At 43.2% G+C, this 22342-nt stretch overlaps 1 protein-coding gene across 1 annotated transcript in view; it reads left to right on the top strand.

Moving 5' to 3' along the window:
* LOC109936828 (glutamate receptor ionotropic, delta-1-like) overlaps positions 1-22342 on the top strand; it is a 581569-nt gene that overhangs the window by 447993 nt on the left and 111234 nt on the right. Inside the window, exon 5 of the mRNA XM_048616211.1 lies at positions 21650-21703. Within this exon, the coding sequence (XP_048472168.1) occupies positions 21650-21703 (54 nt within the window). The remainder of the gene's footprint in view (positions 1-21649; positions 21704-22342) is intronic.

Here is a 22342-nt window from a genome sequence, read left to right as displayed (position 1 = left end):
AACTGCAGATGCTGGAGAATCCGAGACAACAAGGTGCAGGGCTGGATGAACACAGCAGGCCAAGCAGCATCATAGGAGCAGAGAGGCTGACGTTTCGGGCCTAGACCCTTCATCAGAAAAGGGGGAGGGGAAGGGGGTTTTGAAATAAATAGGGAGAGAGTGGGAGGCGGATAGAAGAGGGATAGAGGAGAGGATAGGTGGAGAGGAAACAAACAGGTCGAAGAGGCAGGGATGGGGCCGGTAAAGGTGAGTGTAGGTAGGGAGTTAGGAAGGGGATAGGTCAGTCCAGGGAGGACGGACAGGTCAAGGGGGCGGGATGAGGTTGGTCGGTAGGAGATGGAGGTGCGGCTTGAGGTGGGAGGAGGGGATAGGTGGGAGGAAGAACAGGTTAGGGAGGCAGGGACGAGCTGGACTGGTTTTGGGATGCGGTAGGGGGAGGGGAGATTTTGAAACTTGTGAAATCCACATTGATACCATTGGGCTGCAGGGTTCCCAAGCGGAATATGAGTTGCTGTTCCTGCAACCTTCGGGTGGCATCGTTGTGGCACTGCAGGAGGCCCAGGATGGACATGTCGTCTGAGGAATGGGAGGGGGAGTTGAAATGGTTCGCGACTGGGAGGTGCAGTTGTTTGTTGCGAACCGAGCGTAAGTGTTCTGCAAAGCGGTCCCCGAGTCTCCGCTTGGTTTCCCCGATGTAGAGGAAGCCACACCAGGTACAGCGGATGCAGTATACCACATTGGCAGATGTGCAGGTGAACATCTGCTTGATGTGGAAAGTCTTCTTGGGGCCTGGGATGGGGGTGAGGGAGGAGGTATGGGGGCAGGTGTAGCTTGTTATCCAGCCCTTCTTTCTACAGTTTCAGGTGCGTGCAATGAATATTCAGAAGCATCCAGCAGTTATTGTGCAGGTTGTATTCCTGCTTATCAGACTCTGAAAGAAGCCTTGTAATTACAGGGGATGACAATGTTCTGAGAAAGCAAGGGTACAGCAATATGAAGGTTATGTTACTCATACCTTTCATTACAATTTTACCATTCCCTTAATTAAAAACAACTGTGGAGCACAACTGATTTTTCAAAATAATGTTCCATTCATTCAATAGTATTCCATAATACAATTCACGGCCATGAGAAGGACAGAAATAACTGACTTACTTTTAACATTTCATATTCAATCCTCTCTGTTCAACCCAATAGAGACTTAAACCTGTAAAATAAATAATCCAAGAGCTACATGAGAGAAGCCTCAAGCAACTTTTCTGTGAAATTTTGGAGAACTTTACATTAAGAAATTATAATCAGTAATATCACCGGATGATTTTTTAACAAATGAATATCAACACAGCAGGTAATTACAGACCAGTTAGTCTGACAGCAGTGGAGATTGTTGGAAAAAAGTTCTGAGGAACTGGACTAATCAACATTTGGAAATGCAAGAATTGAGCACAGATCGTCAGCATGGATTTGTTAGAGGGAGATCCTGCCTGACTAATTTGAGTTCTTTGTAAAAGTGACTAAATATATTAGTGAGGGTAATGTAGTTGATATGGTTTACATGGACTTCAGTAAGGCCTTTGACAAGATCCCTCATGGAAGGCCGGTCCAAAAGGTAAGAGCCCATGGGATCCAAGGTAAGTTGGCAAACTGGATCCAAAATTGGTTTACAGACAGGAGGCAAAGGGTGATGGTGGAGGGTTGTTTTTTGTGTTTGTGACCAGCGACATACCACAGGGATTGATGCTGGGACACTTGCTGTTTGTTATGTACATTAACAACTTGGATTTAAATGTAGAAGGTACAATTGGTAAGTTTGCAGATGACGTGAAAATTAAGGAGGATGATCTCAGTATTGAACAGCTGATGAATTGGGCAGAGCAATGGCAGATGATGTTTAATCTTGATAAGTGTGAAGTGATGCATTTTGGAAGGTCTAATAACGGCAGGATAGACATAATGTGTGGCAGGTCCCTAGACAGTACTGAGAAACAAAGGGACCTTGGCGTACAGATCCATAGATCCCTGAAGGTGTCAGCACAGGGAGAGTGCTGAAGAATGCATTGGGACGCTCACCTTCATTACCGGAGCATAGAATGTAGGAGCAAGGAAGTCTTGTTACAACTTTATAAAACTTTGGTTGGGCCACAGGTAGAATACAGTGTGCAGTTCTGGTCACCACACTATCGAAAGGATGTGGTTGTACTGGAGAGGGTGCAGAGGAGATTCACCAGGAGGTTGCCTGGGAAGGAAAGTCTCAGTTATGAGGAGAGACTGGATAGGCTGGGTTTGTTTTCCTTGAAGCAGAAGATGCTGAGGGAGAATTTGATTGAGATAAAATTATAAGAGGCGTAGACAGAATTGATCATGAGATCTCTTTCCCATGCTAGATGTGTCTGAGCTCAGAGGGTATACGTTTAAGGTGAGGTGTAAGTCAATTAAAGGGGATCTGAGGAAATTGTTATTCACCCAGAGGGTGGTATACATATGGTGCAGCCCAAGAAGGGAGTGGAGGCTGGTACTCTCACAACATTTTAAATGCGTCTAAATGAGTATTTAAAATGCCAGAGCATAGCAGGCTATGGACCAAGTGCAGGTAAATGGGATCAGTGTAGTTTCGTGTTTGTTAGTCAGTAATGGTGGGCCGAAGGGCTTGTTTGTCTGCTGTATCATTCTGTGACTGTGTGACCTTGGCACAGTAATCAGCTGTAGGTTCAGCCTGTGTGAAACACTGACTGATGATGGATTCAGACTGTGTCACACACTCACCAAATGTGAATTCAGTTTTTGTTACACATTGACTGTGAGTTCAGTCTGCGTTACACACTGACCGACTTTGTCTGACCTATAGCTGGTGCTGGGCTGTCTGTTACTAGCCTCTCTCAGGGTTTGACAGAGCAGCAGTGTAAACACCACTTACAATGAGTTTCGTTAATTTGTTTTTAAAAAGTGCAGTAATACTCTTCCGCGAAGATGAATGAATCACGTTGTATTGTGGGTCTGTAGTCACATATAGACCAATCAAGGCAAGGATGACAGATTTCTAAAGGACGTTAGTTAATGAGATTGCGGTTTTTTGACAATTGGCAGTAGTGGAAATGTTGTTGTTAATTTCAGACTTTTATTGAATTTGAAGTTACTGTTTGACATAGTGGAGCTTGAACCCATGTGCCTAGAATGTGAGCCTGGGGGCTTTGGGTTACAAACGCAGTCACATTGTCATTTTTTTTTTCTATTCATTTATGGGATGTGGGCATCGCTGGCTGGTCAGCATTTCTTGCCCATCCCTAGCTGCCCTTGAGAAGGGCAGTCACTCTCGCCTCCCCTCTGGAATTAGGCTCTTTTGTCTATGTTGGACCAAGGCTGTAATGAGATCAGGAGCTGAGTGGCCCTGGCGGAACTCAAACTATCCCAGCACCTGCCCCAGTTACACTGTTGTTGCTCTGCCTTTGAGAGTCCAGCCTCTGGCGTGAGTTACTCGATCACTGAGCTGGTCACTGGGCTACTTTCAGACATTCTTCAGGTGCAATGCTAATGGGCTGCCCCTGAGGGTGTGAGCCGCTCCCAGCACTCTGAAGGTTCCTGCTGGGCAGATACTGTCTGGAGATGGGTAACTGTTGTCACTGACAAGGGTGGGAACTGCCTGTGAAATCATTGTGTTCTGTATTGGAACCAACTGTCAGATTGACACAACAGGAATAAGCAACTCCTGGGACAACCCATTCAGAACCACACTGTGAACACTGCTTCTCATCTGAAATGTATTTTGAATTGATGCCAGTGTGACTGAGGAACAGATATTGAGTGAGTCCAGTCCACACTTTCTAACTAAATTACAAATATTAGTAACATCTTTCTGTTATCAGCTTTATCAGGGACTGTAATTGTCAGTGTAATTGTCAAAAATTAAAAATTTCCCATATGTTAATTATTAGTTCAGCAACAGTTTGGTTGTTTTATTTCTGTTCTGCAGAGAACTGCAGCATTAGCCAAATGCCTGAACCCAAAAGAGAGTTTCAAAAGATGTGTGAAAAGGTTAGGGGAATGGAACTAACAGGATAACTCCTCCAGCAAGAGAACAGCAGTATAATGGGATAATGGGAAAAGGACAAAGAAATAAAAACAGAATCCTGTGCTTTATAAAATCATACAGGACAAAAGAGGCCATTCAGCCCTATGAGTCAGCACTGACAAAAAAAATACTTTAAATCAACAGTAATCCCACTTTCCCACACTTGGTTTATAGCCTGGAATGTTGTGACATTTCAAGTGCTCATCCAAGTATTTTTTTTTAAAGTTTGCATTGTTCCTGCCTCAACTACCCTCCCAGGTAGTGCATTCCAGACCCCCACCTCCCTCTGGGTGAAAATACATTTCCTCAAAATCTTTCTAAACCTTTCACTTTAAAATGTGACTCTTTGTTACTGACCCATTTATAGAGTCATAGTGTCATAGAGCACGAAAACAGACCCTTCGGTCCAACTTGTCTATGCTGACCACATTTCCCAAACTAAGCTAGTCCCATTTCCCAGTGTTTGGCCCATATCAGTCTAAAGGAAGTAACATGCTTTAGATTAGGAGGAACCAGTGAATGCATTCTACTTAGATTTTCAGAAGGCATTTGATAGGTGCCACATTGAAAGTTATTGTGAAAAATAAAAGCTCACGATGTGGAGGTGCCGGTGTTGGGACTGGGGTGGACAAAGTCAGAAGTCACATGACACCAGCTTATAGTCCAACAACTTTGTTTGAAATCACAAGCTTTTGGAATGCATCTCCTTCATCAGGTGATGAACTCCGAAAGCTTGTGATTTCAAACACCCCTGTTGGACTATAACCTGGTGTCGTGTGTTCTGACATGATGTAAGGTGCAGCATATTAACATAGATAGAAGATTGGCTGGTCAGTAGGAAACAGAAAGTAAGTGTCAATGAGTCTTTTTCAGATTGGTAAGATTAACTGACTGGTGTGTCCCAGGGATTGGTGTAAGGATCTCAGTTTACAATTTATCTGAATAACTTGGATGAAGAGACAGAAGCTGCAGTTGCCAAATTCACTGTCAATGCAAAGATAAGTAGGAACACAAGTTGTGAAAAAAATGTAAGGAAACTACAGAGGATATAGAAACGTAAAGTGAGGTGGCAAAAATTTTAAAAATGGAGTATGATGTTGGAAAATGCGAAATTGTCCATTTTATCAGCAATAATAAAAAAATTGAGCGCATTATTGAAGTAGTGAGAGATTGTAGAGCTGTGAGGGATCTGGGTGTCCTTGTGTTAGAATCACTGAGGGTTAGTCTGCAGGTACAGCAAGTTAGTCTGCAGGTACAGCAGGTTAGTCTGCAGGTACAGCAAGTTAGTCTGCAGGTACAGCAAGTCATCAGGAAAACTCATAGAATGTTATGGTTTCCTTGTGAGGGAATGAAATATAAAAGTAGGAGGTTGTACTTTAATTATACAAGCCATTGGTGCAAGCGTATCTGGAGTACCGTGTGTCGTATTGGTCACTTTATATAAGGAAGGATGGAAACCACATTGTAAGCAGTTCGAGAAGATTTACTGGACTGATACCTGGAATGAGAAGATATTCTTACGAGAAAAGGCTGGGCAGACTGGGATTGTATCCACTGGAGGTTAGAAAAGTAAGAGGCAACTTGCTTGAAACATACAAGATCCTGAGGGTTGTTGACACGGTTGCTGTGGAGAAAATGTTTGGCGACAGTAGGTTAGTTGAATATTTTTATATTTTTTAGAGATGGATAGATACATGTCAAGCAAAACAATGTGAGGTTATCAGGGAAAGGCGGGAATGTGGGCTAAGCAGATCTCTCCTGAGTTGATCAAATGGTGGACCAGGTTTGAGGGGCTGAATGGCCTACTCCTGCAGTTTCTAAAGGAGAAAGGTTTGAAGGGGATTTGAACTTGTTGCGTTTCTGAGCAGCTCGTTCAGTGTCTAGCTGGAAAACAGACTCCCTTTCCTGCTCTAACCACTTCTTGTTAGCTCTGATTGACTTCTCAAAAGGGGGTGGGATTCTTTCAGCTGCAGGGGGTTGTGAGGAGTTTGGCGGGGCAACAATAATTCAGCAAGACAGAACCATCCATGGGGAATTTTGGAATTCTGCCAATTTCCCTGTGCAACCCAAACCAGCTGCAAAGGTTGGCAGAAGAGGCAGTGGGGGAGTACATTAGGGAACCTGGAGGATTTGGGGTAAGGGCAGAGGAGAATATGCAGATGATGTAGGGGAGACGGGGAGGGGACAGGAGTGGTCAGTGGATATCTATCTTCCAAAGTTTATGTTGCCTTTCTTGAGTTTTGCCTAAATAGTGAAGATTTGTTTTGTACCTAGAAGTACTGCTGCACTGACAGTAAATGGCTTGGGAAAGAATTTCAAAATGTATTCAATATGGTTCAGGTACCTGCATTACTCAAAGTCACGTCTCCATCTGTGATTGGGTGAAGTTTGTTTTCATTAATGGTCTGATTTATCAGGTACATCAAACAGATGTATTGAACTGCAAGTGTCTGTTAAACAACTCTGAGAAGTCACAGTCAATCTCTTATTACCATCATCCTAATATACTACTTTATCAACAGGATGGTTAGGTTACACTTACCAGTCCATTAGGGAAAAATATAGAACAAGTCTGAAATTGAAGAACACTCAGTCCTTTGATGTGTTTTTCTTTAATGTTTTCCTGTTTTTTGAAGCCTGAATTAAAGTTGTTTTTCTGATTAAGTGTAATCCCCTGTTCAGAGAGTGGGCTTTTCTGGTTTCATTTCCAAGTCTTTGCTCATATCTGCTGTGATTTCATGTTGCCCATTGATAACTTGAACATTTTGAAAATGATCTTGTGTCTATAACATTGTAACACAGGCACTGGCCTATGGATTATTAATTGCAGTGCTTCTGAAACCTTCATTGAATCCTGAAAGTGTAGAAACAGGCCATTTGGCCCATTGAATCCAAACCAAAACTCCAAAGAACATCCCACCCAGACCTACCCCTCTATCTCTGTAACCTTACATTTCCCACAGCTAACCCACCTAGCCTGCACATACCTGGATGCTATGCATAATTTAGCATGGCCAATCCACCTAACCTGCACATCTTCGGACTGTGGGAGGAAACCCACGCAGACACAGGGAGAATGTGCAATCGCTATACAGACAGTTGCCTGAGGCTGGAATTGAACCCAGGTCACTGGCGCTGTGAGGTAGCAGTGCTAACCATTGATCCACCGCGCCACCCCAAACCTTTTCACACTGTGACCCCAATTTGAAGCTTGGAAATAATTGTCATCTCTTTAGTGAGGAATGTGAGGGGACGGGGAGTGCAGCTGTTTTAGTCAATCAGAACGATGTAGAAACGTTGTTATGAGCTGTGACCCCACTGTGGAGTCCTGACCCTCACATTGTGAAACTCTGGTCAATTGATTGATGTTCAAGAGGACACATGTTGGTGAATTTTATAAAGGTCAAGTCCCACTTTCTCATTACACAGAGTCGACTGGTGGTAGTTTTACCTAAGGGTCACCGTATCTCCAGTGAGGAGAGAGATTGAGGAGAGTCCTTTTAATCTCAGCCAGTGCAAGAACCAAATCCATGTTGTTAGCGTCACTCTGTGATGGCAAACTAGCCAACCAGCTAACTGACCCCTTGAGAAAGTTGTATTTGAGGAGTGGAACATTTTCTTGTTTATTAAGTGCAGGGTCAGTATCATGTTGCTGCTCTTGTGTATTACAGTGACCATCAGAACACTGCTCACTGTATGCTGAAAGCCCATTGTCAGTTCGGATAGAATTCCGAATTCAGTTCTGAGGAAGGGTCACCGGACCCAAAACGTTAACTCTGTTTTTTACTTCACAGATGCTACCAGACCCGCTGAGATTTTCCAGCAACTTTGATTTTGTTCCTGATAGAATTCCAGGTGGATTCATGCACATTAGGAAGGCTTTGTGACTCCTCAAACCTTTTACCAATGTAGAACCACAAAGTGATGGAGACACTCAGTATCTCTGGCGGTATTTGTGAAGAGAAGCAGAGTTAATGTTGCAGTGGTCTGTCATTGGACTTGTACTGATTTCACATTTCTTGCATCCACAATATTACACAATGTTAGGTTTTTGTCCATGAAAGGGGCTGCAGAAACCACACTAAAGGTCCACACATACCGGAAGCCTATCCCACAGCATGTTTGCTTGTTACTTCCTTTCTGTTTTAAAAACCTCCTCTTTTGATTTTGCCTTTTTAATTCTCACTTCCCTGTTTGTTTCTCTAATCTCTTTTGACCATTACTGTGTAAATTTCTCTGAGAGGTTTGTCTGCCTCAGGAGCTCTAAACAAATACAAATTTGTGATTGATAGGTTTGAGACCCAATGCCAAAGTTGAAAGGGAAGTCTACAAGCACTTGACAGCACTCTGGCCCTGCCTGTGCTCAGACACCATTGTCTATCCACTCATTTGGCTAAGAAAGTGAAGCGTTACAATCCCAGATGAGATTCAGAATTTTTGTTCCAATCTGGTTTTGAGAAAACAAATGTATCTTCATTATACAAAGTTAGAAAAGTAGCACAATAATCTACAATAGAAATACAAGTTATACGCTAACATCCAGAATCAGCATAAGTTAAATATGAGTTAACAGGCAAACTGCAGTTGGGTATCTCCAAAGTTTCACTTTGAATGGCCGATGTGGCCAAGACAAGATCACAGCCAAATGTTAGTGACAGTGTGAGTCACCAAATGTCATTTAAACTGTGCCTCCTTTGCAACAGATTGCAATTCTTCACCTTTGGAAATACTAGCCTTGGAACATGCTGAAAGCTTCTTTGATCCAAAGTGCCTCAATAACTGCTCGTATCTTGAGTAATCGGTCTGTTCTTCTGAGACCAAGTTCCTCAGGTCCCCTGAGATTTTTCCCAAGTGTCAAATTAGCAGCACAACTTCAGCTTTTATCAAACAGTTCTGAGCTTTTAGCCATGATCTCAGTGAATGAGGGGCTGAATGCCCTACTCCTATTCTTATGTTCTCAGCTCCATCAACCAAATACTGCATGAGGGCTTCTTCCACCTCATTCTCAGCTGTACTGAACTATCAATGGCTCACAGGACTTTCATTTGACCCGAACCATCTTGTGTGGCTCTGGGGCACCATCCTTGGGATTTCCTCTGAGCTGGAACTGCATGATGCTTGCGAACAGCAGCAGAACAAATTTTTCTCCTTCAGTACTCTCCAAACTAACTTCTGTCAGTTATTCCCAGATAAACTGAAACCAGAGATTCTTAGTAAACTCCACCTATGTCCATGCTGATGAGGCCTGATCCAAGTTGTCCTTAACATAACTACGAGGTCACCTCTCTCATTTACAATTTTGTCTTTGATCTGATGGAATAAGTGATTTTCGCAGTCTTTCAGAGTTCAATGAATGCTTTTGACTCATTTAATTCTGAAAAAGAACAATCTGTAGATTGTCATTATACTGGAAGTAATATAAACAAAATGTTTCCAGCTCAACAAGTCCATTGTTGTTCCTTATCCTACCTTCCTGGCGTTGACCTCTTCAAGCACATGTCCCCAACCTTATAAATGTAATTAACTTTCATGTACTTTCACTGTATTTATTCCATTTTTTACAGTTAAAATTTAAATCCTAAGGCCAGAAGTTATATTCTAACCAGAACATTAGACAATGAACTAAATATTCTCAACACAAGGTGGAACTTATAACAAGTAGGTCTTTGTTTGACTACACTACATAATACAACCAATCATGTTGTTACAATCTTGTGGACTGCAGATGTAATGAGGTGATTGCAAGACAGGTGCAAAGGACAAAAGGCAACATACTGCCCTACATTTTTAAATGAAGATGGTTTTGTTCCATTTTAACTCATCAATACAAAGGAACACACTGTGCACCCTTAGAGTTTCTCACCCCTTTCCTTCTTACTGACTGACAGGTCACAAGGCATCAGTTGCTTGCTTAGCGGTTCTTCTGTTTGAGATTGTCTTTAAAGTAGGCCCTATTTTCTGCATATAAACTGACGTTTTCCCAGCCACCATCAGTTCTGAGGAAGGGTCACCGGACCCAAAACGTTAACTCTGCTTTCTCCTCCACAGATGCTGCCAGACCTGCTGAGCTTTTCCAGCGACTTTGTTTTTGTTCCTGATTTACAGCATCCGCAGTTCTTTTGGTTTTTATTTTAATAGAACTCTAGACCTGCACTGAGGCAATACCTTAGATAGAAACAGCATTCAACAGCTTAGGATACCAGACCTGTCAGATTTTTAGGTGGAATGAAAATTGCCTGAAAATTGCTGTTTTGTGCAGACTTCTCCCAAGAATCACAGTTTCAGGCCAGTTATTAGTGGAATTAACAGTGGACAGCATATGAGCATTGGATTTCCTCTCTGTAACTGGGATTCCTTACCTTCGTTAATCTGCCTGCCACAGATTCATCTGCCTGAGACAGCATCAGTAAGAGATGGGACTGCACAGTCCTTGAGGAAATGAAATCCAATCTTTATCTTCAGAACACTCTCCATCATGTTGTGTGGCACTATCAATGTGCTAATTGGAACAGACTTGTAATGAGTCTAGCAACTCAAGAACTGGGCATCCATGAGGCGCTGTGGGCCATCAATAGGAGCAGAATTGTACTCCAGCACAATCTGTATCCTCATGGCCCAGCATATCCCCCACTCAACCATTACCATCAAGCCAGGGAATCAACCCTGGTTCAATGGAGAGTGCAGGAGGGCAGGCTAGGAGCAACACCAGGCATACCTGAAAATGAGGTGAAGCCACCAAACAGGACTATTTGCATACCAAACAGCGAAAGCAGCAAGTGATAGACGGAGCTAAGCGATCCCACAGCCAACAGATCAGATCTAAGCTCTGCAGTCCTGCCACATCCAGTAGTGAATGGTGGTGGCCAATTAAACAACTCACTGGAGGAGGAGGAGGATTAGGAGAAGGCTTCCCAAACATTCCTATCCTCAACACACCTAGCAAAGAATAAAGCTGAAACATTATACCTACCTTCAGCCAAAAGTGCCATCTCAGCCTCCCTTGGAGTCCTCAGCTTCACCGATACCAATCTTTGCCAATTTGATCCACTGCACGTGATATCAAGAAGCAGTTGTAGGTACTGGATACTACAAAGGCTATGGGCCCTGACAACATTCTGGCAATAGTACCGTTTATTTGTCCTCCAGAACTTACTGCATTCTTGGCCAAGTGTTCCATGAAAAATAAAACACTAGCATTTACCCAGGAGTATAGAAATTTGCCCATGTATATCCTGTACATAAAAAGCAGGACGAATCCATCCCAGCCAATTACCGCCCCATCAGTCTACTCTCGATCATCAGTAAAGTGATGGAAGGTGTCAGTAACAGTGCTATCAAGCAGCACCTGCTCAGCAATAACCTGCTCACTGGCACCCAGTTTGGGTTCCGCCAGGGCCACTCATCTCCTGACCTCATTACAGCCTTGGTTCAAACATGGACAAAAGAGCTGAATTCCAGAGGTGAGGTGAGAGTGACAGCCCTTGACATCAAGGATGCATTCGACCGAGTATGGCATCAAGGATCCCTAGTAAGACTATAATCAATAGTTTCTGAAGAGGAGTCATTGTACTCAAATGATAACTTTATTTCTTCCTCCACAGAAACTGCCAGACCTATTAAGTTTCTCCAGCTTTTTCTGTTTTTATTTCAGATTTCCAGCAACTGCAGTATTTTGATTTTTATTTTAGTATTAATGGGATCTCTGCCACCCCTTCATCAATGACCTTCCTTGTGTCATAAGGTCAGAAGTGGAGATGCTCACTGATGATTGGTTATGATCCGAACTGATGCTGTTACTGCACAAGTTAGATCGCGATGGTTTTTTTTGTTTTAGCAAGGTAGTCTTTCACTGAAACATAAGCTCGAAATGCTGCAGATTTGCTTTTAACAATACAACAGTTTTATACACAAATGAAATGAAAATAAAATACAATAAACTAAACTGTTTACATATAACACATACTTAAAGATTTTGAAACACATGGTAAAGTACAGTTACATTAATCCCAAGAACAGTCCTTACAGTCCTCACACTAGGGAAACAAAATTAGCCTGGGTCTCTGCATTCCCAGAAATTTTCCAGAAGGGATTTGATAAGGTGGCACATTAAAGGTTATTGTGGAAAATGAAAGCTTATGGTGTGGAAGATGTAAAGACCACTTTCTGGTTTAGACTGTGAACTAAAAATAGAACATAGAACATAGAACATTACAGCGCAGTACAGGCCCTTCGGCCCTCGATGTTGTGCCGACCTGTGAAACCAATCTGAAGCCCATCTAACCTAAACTATTCCATTATCATCCATATGTTTATCCAATTACCATTTAAATGCCCTTAAAGTGGGCAAGTCTACTATTTTTGCAGGCAGGGCATTCCACGCCCTTACTACTCTCTGAGAGTAGATACAGGTTTAAACCAATGAAGAAGATGTCTGCTGTTTTAAAAAGCAAGTTTTTGAAGCACAGTATGAGTTGTATCTACAATGCTGGCTTGCCCAAACATTGAGGGAACATTCCAGACAGAATGGCACCACTTGTGTGCGTACAGGACAGTTTGCCAATAAACAGTCTTTTGGTTGGTTTTCAATCAGCATCAGTTATCATGGACTCAGCAGAGCAACAACTATCGATGAAGAGTCACCAGATTGAAACATTATCTCTGCTTTCTTCCCATAGATGCTGCCAGACTTGCTGAGTTTCTCCAGCAATTTCTGTTTTTGTTTCAGATCTCAGTAGTTCTTTGGTTTATTTTACTTGATTGGTTTCCTGGGTAGATGGCTACAGCTTTGGGCATGGACAATTCAGCAAAAACATCAGGCCTGTGAGGAGAAAGGATCCATTCCCAACCCCCACCCCCACCCCTCTCCCTTCTGTCTGGAGAAGTAAATGAAGGAAAAGAAAGCTTCTAGCTAGCAGCTCATGTTCTCTTTCCTCTGTGAGCTGTTGTCTACAAATCTCTGTTGAAAAGGAAACGGTGGAAACCACCTTCAGAGGTACTAAAAGATCAAATACTCAACCAGTAAATAAGGGTGTCCACAAATTTGTCAACAATTAACAAAGAACCAGAAGGAGATGTAAGAAAACAACTCAACAACATCTATGATCTGGACTGGTACCAGAACTGTGCTTCTCTGATTTTAGTTCTTTCCTCACCCACAAATTTTGTTTCTTGTTCTGCCTCTTTGTGTATCTGTTTGTCTGTATATGGAAATTTTTAACAAGACCAGATTTTCTTTGTATAGTTATAAGTTGCAATTCATGTTTCTTTCTTTAAAAACACTTTGACCAGAGCAAATAGTTATTTCCATGTTAACAAAAAAAAACTGGTGCGTGTTCTTTTAACTGGAATTAGACAGTCAGAGAAAAATGTGCAATTTGGTGATTTTATCAAATTTCCACATTGGTAATGATCCGGGAGTAGTGGGTTTGGTTTTCAGTGCCCTACTCCACTGAGTCGTGATATTTTGGAGCAAGTTTACTGAATGTTTGGAACAAAGACAACATAAGATTGGGTGTCGAGAAGGGTAAAAAGAAGTCACCAACCTGTTTGAAACACGGAGTAAAAGTACTGAGTCTGAAGCCCAGTTCCAGGAATGTGGAATGCATAACCTGTCACTAAAGAGATAACAAAATTCTGTTTGGTTTGAAAAATATGAAAGAACTGTTCAGTGGTGTTGATGACTCAGCAGAATCACTGATACCATCAGGTTTAAATCTTGACTGCTGAGCTCATGCAGTAGTAATTTTACCCATTGTGCAGGTGAACAAGGAAATGCAGATAAACTCTGTGCAATTAAATGAACATCATGTAATTGAACATCCTTTAACAGTCTCCTCAAAAGCATCATGCCCATACCTCTCATATTGTGCTCTAGAAATGGCAATATTGCCCAGTGAAAGGGACAGTAAGGATGTGCAGGTAGTTGTACAATTTGAATCATAGAATCCCTACAGTGTGGAAGCAGGCCATTCAGCCCATCAAGCCCACACCGGCCCTCTGAAGAGCATCCCACCCCATCCCTGTAACCCTGCATTTCCCATGGCTAATCCACCTAGCCTGCACATCTCTGGCTACTATGGACAACTTAACGTGGTCAATCCACCAAATTAAAAGAATGCAAAATAGATGTTGAGCCTCCTCCTATAAATTCTCCGTTAGAATCTGTCAAAATATTGTCAGGAGGTATCAATATTTCCCAGAGTGTTCGATGAAGGTTTAAAGGTTTTTAAAGAAATTCCCTGGTGATTCTGATGAAGGTGAGCAGAGCCGACATTGAGCTAGAAAAGGTGGGAAATTCATTCAATCTGAAATGCAAGAAATTATTGTTCACTCAAAATCATAAAACTTGCAACTAGAGCCCAAAACAACTGAAATTTAAATTCCTTACATTGATTGTTATCCTGATATAACATGAGGTTTTTATACAGATAGCCCAGAAATCATGAAACAGGATTATTCCATCTTTATTCCATTGACATGAGGTCATTACAAGCACAAAGAGAAATTCAGGTTAAACAAGGATGTATTTACAGTATTTTTATGAAATAAAGCCTATGGTTCACATTGGGTTGTGGAATCCTTTATCTTGCTGTTCTTCCATCCCATCATCCCTCATTCCACCAAGACACATTTGGGGAATGGAACTGCTCCAGCTGCCAACCCTCACTGACACCGTCTGTGGGTAGGGGTCCTGGCACCATCTGTGGGTAGGGGTTCTGGCATCATCTGTGGGTAGGGGTCCTGGCACCGTCTGTGGGTAGGGGTCCTGGCACCGTCTGTGGGTAGGGGTCCTGGCACCATCTGTGGGTTGGGGTCCTGGCACCATTTATGTAGATAGGCCAACAAGAGGCGAGGCCACATTGGATTTGGTACTGGGTAATGAACCAGGCCAGGTGTTAGATTTGGAAGTAGGTGAGCACTTTGGTGATAGTGACCACAATTCGGTTACGTTTACTTTAGCGATGGAAAGGGATAGGTATATACCGCAGGGCGAGAGTTATAGCTGGGGGAAAGGCAATTATGAGGCGATTAGGCAAGATTTAGGATGCATAGGATGGAGAAGGAAACTGCAGGGGCTGGGCACAATTGAAATGTGGAACTTGTTCAAGGAACAGCTACTGCATGTCCTTGAGAAGTATGTACCTGTCAGGCAGGGAGGAAGTGGTCGAGCGAGGGAACCGTGGTTTACTAAAGAAGTTGAATCTCTTGTCAAGAGGAAGGAGGAGGCTTATGTAGAGATGAGGCGTGAAGGCTCAGTTAGGGCGCTTGAGAGTTACAAGTTAGCCAGAAAGGACCTAAAGAGAGAGCTAAGAAGAGCCAGGAGGGGACATGAGAAGTCTTTAGCAGGTAGGATCAAGGAAAACCCTAAAGCTTTCTATAGGTATGTCAGGAATAAAAGAATGACTAGAGTAAGATTGGGGCCAGTCAAGGACAGTGATGGGAAGTTGTGCGTGGAGTCTGAAGAGATAGGAGAGGTGCTAAATGAATATTTTTCGTCAGTATTCACACAGGAAAAAGACAATGTTGTCGAGGAGAATACTGAGATACAGGCTATTAGACTAGACGGGATTGAGGTTCATAAGGAGGAGGTGTTAGCAATTCTGGAAGGTGTGAAAATAGATAAGTCCCCCTGGGCCGGATGGGATTTATCGAGCTTCCTGGGAAGCTACAGAGGAGATTGCAGAGCCTTTGGCTTTGATCTTTATGTCGTCATTGTCTTCAGGAATAGTGCCAGAAGACTGGAGACTAGCAAATGTTGTCCCCTTGCTCAAGAAGGAGAGTAGAGACAACCCTGGTTATTATAGACAAGTGAGCCTTACTTTGGTTGTGGGTAAAGTTTTGGAAAGGATTATAAGAGATAGGATTTGATTAGGGATAGTCAACATGGTTTTGTGAAGGGTAGGTCGTGCCTCACAAACCTTATTGAGTTCTTTGAGAAGGTGACCAAACAGGTGGATGAGGGTAAAGCGGTTGATGTGGTGTATATGGATTTCAGTAAAGCGTTTGATAAGGTTCCCCATGGTAGGCTATTGCAGAAAATACGGAGGCATGGGATTGAGGGTGATTTAGCGGTTTGGATCAGAAATTGGCTAGCTGTAAGACGACAGAGGGTGGTGGTCGATGGAAAATGTTCATTCTGGAGTTGAGTTACTAGTGGTGTACCTCAAGGATCTGTTTTGGGGCCATTGTTGTTTGTCATTTTTATAAATGACCTGGATGAGGGCGTAGAAGGATGGCTTAGTAAATTTGCGGATGACACTAAAGTCGGTGGAATTGTGGATAGTGCGGAAGGATGTTGCAGGTTACAGAGGGACATAGATAAGCTGCAGAGCTGGGCTGAGAGGTGACAAATGGAGTTTAATGCGGAAAAGTGTGAGGTGATTCACTTTGGAAGGAGTAACAGGAATACAGAGTACTGGGCTAATGGTAAGATTCTTGGTAGTGTGGATGAGCAGAAAGATCTCGGTGTCCATGTGCATAGATCACTGAAAGTTGCCACCCAGGTTGATAATGTTGTTAAGAAGGCGTACGGTGTGTTAGGTTTTATTGGTAGAGGGATTGAGTTTCGGAGCCATGAGGTCATGTTACAGCTGTACAAAATTCTGGTGCGGCTGCACTTGGAGTATTACGTACAGTTCTGGCCACCGCATTATAGGAAGGATGTGGAAGCATTGGAAAGGGTGCAGAGGAGATTTACCAGGATGTTGCCTGGTATGGAGGGAAGGTCTTATGAGGAAAGGCTGAGGGTCTTGAGGTTGTTTTCGTTAGAGAGAAGAAGGTTAAGAGGTGACTTGATAGAGACATACAAGACGATCAGAGGATTAGATAGGGTGGACAGTGGGAGCCTTTTTCCTCGGATGGTGATGGCTAGCACGAGGGGACATAGCTTTAAATTGAGGGGTGATAGATATAGGACAGATGTCAGAGGTAGGTTCTTTACTCAGAGAGTAATAAGGGCGTGGAATGCCCTGCCTGCAAAAGTAGTAGACTCGCCAACTTTAAGGGCATTTAAATGGTCATTGGATAAACATATGGATGATAATGGAATAGTTTAGGTTAGATGGGCTTCAGATTGGTTTCGCAGGTCGGCGCAACATCGAGGGCCGAAGGGCCTGTACTGCGCTGTAATGTTCTATGTTCTATGTTCTATCTGCGGGTAGGGGTCCTGGCACCGTCTGCGGGTAGGGGTCCTGACACCGTCTGTGGGTAGGGGTCCGGGCACAGCTGCTTGAGTTCCCCTGCTCGGCCTTCTCCCTCACTAGCACTACCTGATGCTGGAATGTCTGTTACTCTGATTCAGTTCAGTTCACTGAGGAAAACGATTTGAGACATTTGGATAAAATAAAAGGGTCTGAAAGTTTAAATGCTCTGGTTTCAGACATAATGGACATGTGCAACTCAGAGCAACAGTTTAGAAAGGGGCATCTCAAAGCAGATTTTGTGCCTGACCCAAAGTTTTAATTTAAAATACACAAATATGGATCAGCTTGAGCAAATCAGATTTGTCCTCCAAATCGGGGAAATGAGCACTTAAAGAAGTGACTGCAGCTGGAAGTAGGGAAACAGCCCAGAAAGCAGGTGTGTGGGACAATGTTCTCATTCAGGCCTTGAGGATGATATTCATGAAGCAAGAATATGACAGTATTTATTTCAGTTAGAATCACAGGAAGAATCTGGTGTTTAAAATGTTTAAACATTGAAATGCAAGATTGCTCAGATGGAGTTTGGTAATTCAGAATATTTATTGATAATAAAGATTTTTCACCTTGCACATAAAGACAATGTGATATAGGATATATTGTCCCTAATGTAAAAATGATGGAATAAGGTAAGAGTGTATTAGAAAGATATAAAATATTGTAAAAGATTGGTAAAAGAATGGAAGAGAATGAATGGATCTAAGTCTCGTGTTCTGCTCTCTGTGTGTCTCATATCTTGTGATGAAAAGAAATGGTGTTTCATCTCTCCTAAGGATGGAGAAATGTAAAGACCATTTTTTTTAGAGTGTGATCTAAAAAAGAAAACGATACTAATTTAAACCAAGAAAACTGTGCAGGAAGATATTTACAATCTTAAGAACAAGTTACTGAAGCACATTGTGAGTTTTATCTCTAATGTTCCCTTATTGAAGTATTGAGGGAGTATTCTAAACAGAATGGCACCACCTGTTTGCCTGGAGGTAATGTTTTGATTGGTTTTTGATCAGCATCAGTTATTGTAGACTCAGGAGGGCTCAGCATAGCAACAACCATTTGATTGGTTCCTGAGCAGATGGCTACAGCCGTAGGTAATACAGCAGAAAAATTCCGTCCATGAAAAGAAAGGATCCATTTCCCTCTCTCTATTCTGTGTGGATTTTTGGAAATTAGTAGAGGGAGCTACTCTCCCTTACTTTTCTCTGTGAGCTGCCGTCTCTGTAACCCCCCCCGTTAAGGGGAAAGGCCATCTTCAGAGGCACAGAAAAGGTGAATCCTTGACTAAGTGAATGAAAGACTGAGAATCAGTTTACCCACAACTTCATGTTATCAGCAAAGAATTGGAAGGAATCAAAAGAAAGCTGAAAAAAAAATTCATTGACACCTGTGATCCAACACAGTGTAAAGCTGGAGGAACACAGTGTGGAGCTGGAGGAACACAGTGCGGAGCTGGAGGAACACCGTGTAAAACTGGAGGAACACAGTGTGGAGCTGGAGGAACACAGTGTAAAGCTGGAGGAACACAGTGTAAAGCTGGAGGAACACAGTGTGGAGCTGGAGGAACACAGCAGTCAGGCAGCATCAGAGGAGCAGGAAAGTCAATGTTTCAGGCCTAGACCCTTCATCAGGGCTGGGGAGGGGGAAGGGAGCTGGGAAATATATAGAGGGAAGAGAAGTGGGCCTGTGGGAAGGTAGTGAGATGGCAATAGGTGGATGCAGGTAGGGGTAGTGGGGATTGGTCAGTGGCAAGGGTGAGGCAGATAGGTGGAAGAGAAGATGGGCAGATTGTGTCAGCATAAGGAGACAGGGATGAGAGGAAGGTTTGGACGTGGCATGAGGCTGGGGGTGGGGAGATTTTGAAACTGGTGAATTCTATGTTCAGGCCATCGGGCTGTAAGCTCCTGAGACGGAATGTGAGGTGTTGTTCCTCCAGTTTGTGTATGGTGTCATTGTGGCACTGGAGGAGGCCCAGGATGGACATGTCATCAAAGGAGTGGGAGGGGGAATTAAAATGGTAGGTGACTGGAAGGTGTTGTTGATTATAACGTACAGAGCGCAGATGCCCTATGTATCGGCCCTTGATTCTGCGCTTGGTCTCACCGATGTAGAGGAGACCACATCGGGAGCAACAGATACAGTAGACCAGGTTGGAGGATGTACAGGTGAATCCCTGTCAGATTTGGAAAGTTTGTCTGGGGCCTTGGAAGCAGGTGAGAGGGGAGGTGTAGCACCTCCTGCGGTTGCAGGGAAAGATGCCAGGTGTGGTGGGGTTGGTGGGCAGTGTGGAGCAGATGAGGGAGTCGCAGAGAGAGCGGTCCCTACGAAAGGCAGATAGGGGTGGGGAGGGAAATATCTCTTTGGTTGTGGGGTCAGATTGTAGGTGGTGGAAATGGCGGAGGATGATGTGCTGGATGCGGAGGTTGGTGGGGTGGTATGTGAGATTGGCTCAGTGACAGATTTATGGAGCACCTGCACTCCATACGCAAAAAACAACAACACCCTCCGGTCACCAACCATTTTAACTCCCCGTCCCATTCCCGGGGTGACATGTTCATCCTGGGCTTCCTCCAGTGCCACAATGACACCACACGCAAACTGGATGAGGAACACTTCATATTCCACCTCAGGAGCCTACAGCCCAATGGCCTCAACATAGTATTCACCAGTTTCAAAATCTCCCCACCCCTGGCCTCACCCCATGTCCAAGCCTCCTTCATCCCTGCCTCCTTGACCTGACACAACCTGTCCATCTTCTCTCCCTCCTATCCACCCCACCAATCCCACTGACCAATCCCCACTAACCTTCCTGCATCCACTTATCTCCATCCCACCTACCTTCCCCCAGCCCCACCCCTCTTTCCCTCTATTTATTTCCCAGCTCCCTTCCCCCCTCTGTTGTCCTGAAAATGGGTCCTGATCCAAAATATCAGCTTTCCTTCTCCTCTGATGCTGCCTGACCTGCTGTGTTCCTCCAGCTCCACACTGTGTTATCTCTGACTCCAGCATCGGCAGTTCTTGCTACCTCTGACACCTGTGATCCAGACTTGTGCCAGAACTGTGCGCCTCTGATTCTTTTCTTTCCCAACCCATAATATTCACATATTGTCTTGTCTTTTTTTGTGTCTTTTTGTGAGTATTTAGGGAATTTTAATAACAAGGGCTGAGTTTAAATAATAGAGCTATAAGTTAACAATTTGTGTCTCTCTTTTGCTATGGTTAAAAGCAGCTTGGTTACAAGGAGTAGTTATTTTCTTGTTACTGAGAAACCTAATGTATGTACTCTGTAAACCCAGAAGACACAGTTAGGCCACTGAAATCAGACAGTTGGGTACAGCTGGGCAGTTTAGTGATTGAATCATATTTTCAGGTTTATGATGATTCCTGGAATAATGGGACTTGATTTTAGGACCCCCTACCCAAGTCAGTCATGACAGGGATAACATCAGCATCAATAGAAGATAGGCTGGCTACCAGAAAACAGAGAGAATGCATGAATCGGTCTCTAATTGGCAGGACGTGATGAGTGGAGTCAAACAAGGGTCTGTGCTGGGGCTTCAGCTTTTTGTAATTTATGTCAACGACTAAGATGAAAGGACCAAAGATATGTTAGCTAAATTTATAGTTAACTCAAAGGTAAATGAAAACGTTTGTAGTGCACCAGACATATAAAGATTGCAGACTGATATAGAGTGAATCGGCAAAAATCTTGACTGAGTGGCACAGGCCAAATGACCTTCTTCTGCCCGTCAGTCTACATTATGCTTCAGTTATACAGGACATTGGTGAGACCACATCTCGAATACAGTGTGCAGTTTCAGTCTCCTTATTTAAGGAAGGATCTAAATGTATTGGAGGTAGTCCAGAGGAGGTTTCCTGGATTGATACGTAGTATGAATGGGTTGTCTAATGAGGAAAGGTTGAACAAACTGGGCTTGTATCCACTGGAGTTAAGAAGAGTGAGGGGGTGATTTGATTGAAGTGTATCAGATCTTGAATGATCTGGACAAGATGGATGTGGGAAGGATATTTCCTCTTGTGGGTCAGTCCAGTACTAGGGGGAGCTGTTTTAAAATTAGGGGCCACCCTTTCAGGACAGAGATGAGGAGATTACTTTTCACTCTGGGAGGTTTGTGTGACTTTGGAACTCTCTAACTCAGAAGGTGGAGAAGGTGGGAACATTAAATAGTTTGAATACAGAGGTGGGTGGATCCTTATTATGCTGGGAATCGAGGGTTAATGTGGGTAGATGGGAATGTGGAATTCAAAACACAATCCTTGATCTTATTGAATGCAGAGCAGGATCAAGGAGCTGAAAGGCCTAGTGCAATTCCTATTTCATATGTTCATACGACAATTGTAATGTTTCATCTTTTGTGTTCTTTTTCAGGCAGTGGAAACAAATTTGGCTTCAAAGGATAGTCACTGGGTCTTTGTAAATGAGGTAAGCCTAGAGCCATTGCTATTTGAGTGAAATAGCACAGTTTTGTTTTTTGAAACTGAGGAATGTTGTTAGGAGCTCTCACCCATTGCCTGTGTTAAAGCCAATTCTCCAACAGGAACATTAGAAAATAAGATTTCAGAGTCATCCTCAGGATTTCTATACACTTTCAGGGATGGTGAAGGATTGCAAACATTAGATTTTCAGACACCAGCTGATTGATGCACTGTACTGTGTCAGGTCTAGTTAGGAACAAGAGACATGTTTAGGAAGTGGTTGTATTCAGGTGATGGTTGCTAAATTTAGGGGTAGTTTTCTGATTTCAATCTACAGCCTCATGACATCGAATTCAGTGCTTCAAGTTTATTTCACGTAAGACCCTCATCCTGACAGGCAAAAGACAGCGGTAATTTCTACTCCTGTATTCGCACTAAATTTTCACATAAGCTCCACACCCAGTGCCCGAGGTGTCGTGTGCCCTTATTTACAAAGGAGTCAACGAAATCTTGCCAACTCCAAACCTGCACAATCTTGGTGAAATTATCCAATCTGCTCTCCAGTATATGAGCTCAGCTCATCCATCCAAAATAATAGGCGATTATTATGTGAATGGTTACAAATTGAGAGAGGAGAATGTGCAAC

Source organism: Rhincodon typus, chromosome 34 (assembly GCF_021869965.1).
Source record: "Rhincodon typus isolate 14 chromosome 34, sRhiTyp1.1, whole genome shotgun sequence".
NCBI classification, from domain to species: domain Eukaryota; kingdom Metazoa; phylum Chordata; class Chondrichthyes; order Orectolobiformes; family Rhincodontidae; genus Rhincodon; species Rhincodon typus.
Note: the sequence above shows the minus strand (reverse complement) of the source record. Positions and strands in the feature narration are given on the sequence as shown.